The 3244-nt window shown below is 45.6% G+C and overlaps 1 protein-coding gene across 5 annotated transcripts in view; it reads right to left on the reverse strand.

Annotated features, from left to right (window-relative positions):
* Window positions 1-3244, reverse strand: part of RNF214 (ring finger protein 214) — a 50303-nt gene that overhangs the window by 46704 nt on the left and 355 nt on the right. For 2 of the 5 annotated variants that reach the window (XM_081153198.1, XM_081153200.1), the window contains exon 2: window positions 1671-1783. In XM_081153198.1, coding sequence (XP_081009324.1) covers window positions 1671-1780 — 110 coding nt within the window. In that variant the 5' untranslated portion in view covers window positions 1781-1783. Of the gene's footprint in view, window positions 1-1670; window positions 2872-3244 lie in introns of those variants that run through there. The other 3 variants (XM_081153199.1, XM_081153197.1, XM_081153201.1) reach the window with 3 other exon arrangements.

The following is a 3244-nucleotide window of genomic DNA, read 5'->3' on the forward strand; positions in this document are numbered from 1 at the left end:
GGAGGAATATTGATGTGAGAGAGAAACACTGATATGAGAGAGACACATCGACTGGTTGCCTCGCACATGCACCCCGACCAGGGCTGGGGACTGAACCTGCAGCCCAGGTCCAGGAACTGAACCTGTGACCCTTCAGTGCTCAGGCCAATGCCCTAACCGCTGAGCCACACCAGCCAGGGCAACATATTGGTTTTCAAAGAGATCTTTAAAACCTATTTACAATGACATACAACATCCACAATTTTAAGTTTTTTCACCAGGAATAATGACTAAATCTGTGTTAAATTTCTTTACCTTTTTTAAAAACTGATTTTGTCAACAGATACCCTCAAGCACCCCACACTAGCATTGACTGAGGCTTCAGGTTACTATCCTTTCTTTCCTCAATTGTACTTGCTGTTCAAAATAAAACAGCTGAGAGAGCACCTTGTAATATGAAAATCTTTATAAATACTCCAAGCTGATTCCTCGCTGGTAGTTAACTGAGGGGTGAGGGGGCATTTAACTACAAATTTGGGCATATAGAGTACTTGATGGGAATCCTGACTCTGCTCTTTACTAGTTGTTTGGTTCTGGCCAAATTACTTCATTTTAAAAACAGAAATAATATTACTTACGTAATACAATTATTATGAGGATTACATGAGATAATACATCTGAAATATTTACTACAGTGCCTGGCACATAATAACACTCAATAAACCTTAACTGGTAATATTAAGAGTAGTATACGGCTGATTTTATTTACAAAATGAAGATCCAAGTTTATGGTTAGGCTTACTTAATATTTTCCCCAATTACCTGTTCACTAACAAACTTCTGTTCATTTAAACAAATATTTATTAAGTACTCTGGAGTCAGAGAAGCACGGGTTCAAACCCTGACTCCAACATAGCTTGGTAACCTTGGGTAAGTTACTAACCTCTCTGTGTCTCAGTTTCCTCACCTGTAATGGGAATAATAACATTAGCACCTACCTCCTGGGATTGTTGGGAGGATTAAATGTGTTAATACATATAAAGCTATTAGTACAGTATTTTTTCTATTGTATTAGGTCCTGGGTACTCTAGAATAAAGAGCTGAGATAGACTACATAGTCAATTTAGTACAACATTGTACACACAAAGTGTCAAGCACTGTAAGATACAAGGTTGGGTAATCATAATTCCTGTTCTCAAGAGTTCCCATGGAAGGCAAAATATATATATAAAGCAGTAAGCCATATTACCAAAGCTACCTGTCTATAGTTACAGATATAGAAACACACACACATATATATACCTGTGCACATATCTATGTATATACTTATCATATAGATGTATATGTGTATAAATACATATAATATATAAACATGTGGTTAAGTGAACATCTAATTCATGTAGGATAGAGTGAGGAAATATTTGCACTTTTGGGAGTTTGACCCCCTGTATTCTAATCTATTTAGTCAACAAACATTCAGCACGTCTGCTGAGTGTCAGATGCTATGTTAGGTACCAGAAATACAAGTATAGATCAGATAGTCCCTATCTTTAAAAAGCTTAATCTAGTGCAGTGCTACTAGAGTCATAAAAGGAAAGACCAGCTACACTTCCATAAGAGGCCCAGCACAAAAGCCCTTTACCCCTCCTCCCCCCACCCCAAATCTTCCCAGTCAAGAATCCATACATTACCTTAGACCATCTAGGAGACCGTCATCTGATTTGGAAGCACATAAACTAGAAGAGGATTCCGGAGGATTGGGGGCATTGGCCACCACACCAGCTACCTCGGACGCCATCATGCTCTGTACATCCAGAAACAAATTACAGGCTGCAAGTTTCAAATTTTTAAAACAAATGTATCTTTCCCCTTCAGAATGTACACACAACACAGTTAGTTGTCCCAGAAATGAAACAAAGTCGGGCTCCAGGAGAAAACACTTAAGACTATTCTATAGTGCAGTATTAAAAGAGCCATCCCGTGCAATAGGTCCAGCCCACATCAATTCTCGGGAATCACCGTATTTATGTAAATACCTAGGAGTCTGTGCAAAGCTTTTTTCCCTTTCGGCAGAAATGCAGTCATTTAAAGAACCAGGCTATTGTCATTTACAAAGGATGCATTTTTTTGGCCTAATATCAACAATACCATGTTTTTAAATCATTTGATTGCTGTTACATTAAAAGAATTCTCTATTAACGTAAGAGAAGTTTTAGGGAGTGTTTGTGAGAGAAAAGCAATGTTATATTGGGTAATCCAAGTATCTTTTACTGCCAATAGGCTCCCCACGGATGGGGAAAGTTTGATAACCACTGATTGAGGAAAGTACAGACTCTTCAAAGTTACTACAGGGGTGCAAGAGCGTGAGAATCTAGTTTACCCTAGCATGAAAATGAGCTGAAAACAGGGTACTCCAAGTAAGGGAACCAGGACAGATGACTTTCTTAGATCAAAAGGTCATCTTTTATGTCGCAGGACAAACTCACTTTTTCCTCTATGGGAAAAAATATATATTTGGGGAGGGGGAGATGGAGAGGTGTAACATAGGGTTAGTCTAACTACTTTTTTTGTCTTTAATAATATCACAGGCACAACCCTGAACCTTCAAGAACCCATAAGGCAAGTATGGAGACTGCTGTGTCAGCACTTCAGTCACAAGCCAGAGAACCCCGTGCCTCAGTTTCCCCCATTACGCAAAGCTCCTAGGAGAAAACGGGCCCCAAATAGCCATCACTGCTCCCTCAGGGGCAAGCATGCTGCCCCCGCACAGCCCGGGGGCCGGGGGCTCCTAGTGCCCAGTAACCGAAACCACAGGGCACGGGTCCTACACGCAAGTCCGCGCCGGGGAGCCCAAGGGGAAGGCGGAGGACTCGGGCTGGGGCTGCGGGCGGGCTGCGGCGCAGGGACGACAGTCGAAGGCGACTCCCCCGCCCCGCAACCCGGCGGCGACCACCGCGGGGCGGCGACGACGGGGCGGCCGCGAAGGGACAATGGGTGGAAGCAGCGCCGGGTGGCCCCCGCCGCCCTCCAACCCGGGAAGCCGGCGGCTGCCTCCGGAGCCCCTCCGCGCCTTCCCCTCGGCCTCGCTCCCGGTGGCCAGCCCCCGTCCCACTCGTAGGCCAGGACCCCGCCCGCCTCCTCACGGCGCCTCCACGCCCCCCGCCTCCGCTCCCGCCCCCGCGTCGCAGCCCCCCGCCCGCGCGCCAGCCCCGCACACCCCTCCGGCTCCTCGCCCCCGGGAGGGACGGGGAGGGACGGGACGCAC

Source organism: Miniopterus schreibersii, assembly GCF_964146895.1.
Source record: "Miniopterus schreibersii genome assembly, chromosome: 12".
Lineage (NCBI taxonomy): Eukaryota > Metazoa > Chordata > Mammalia > Chiroptera > Miniopteridae > Miniopterus > Miniopterus schreibersii.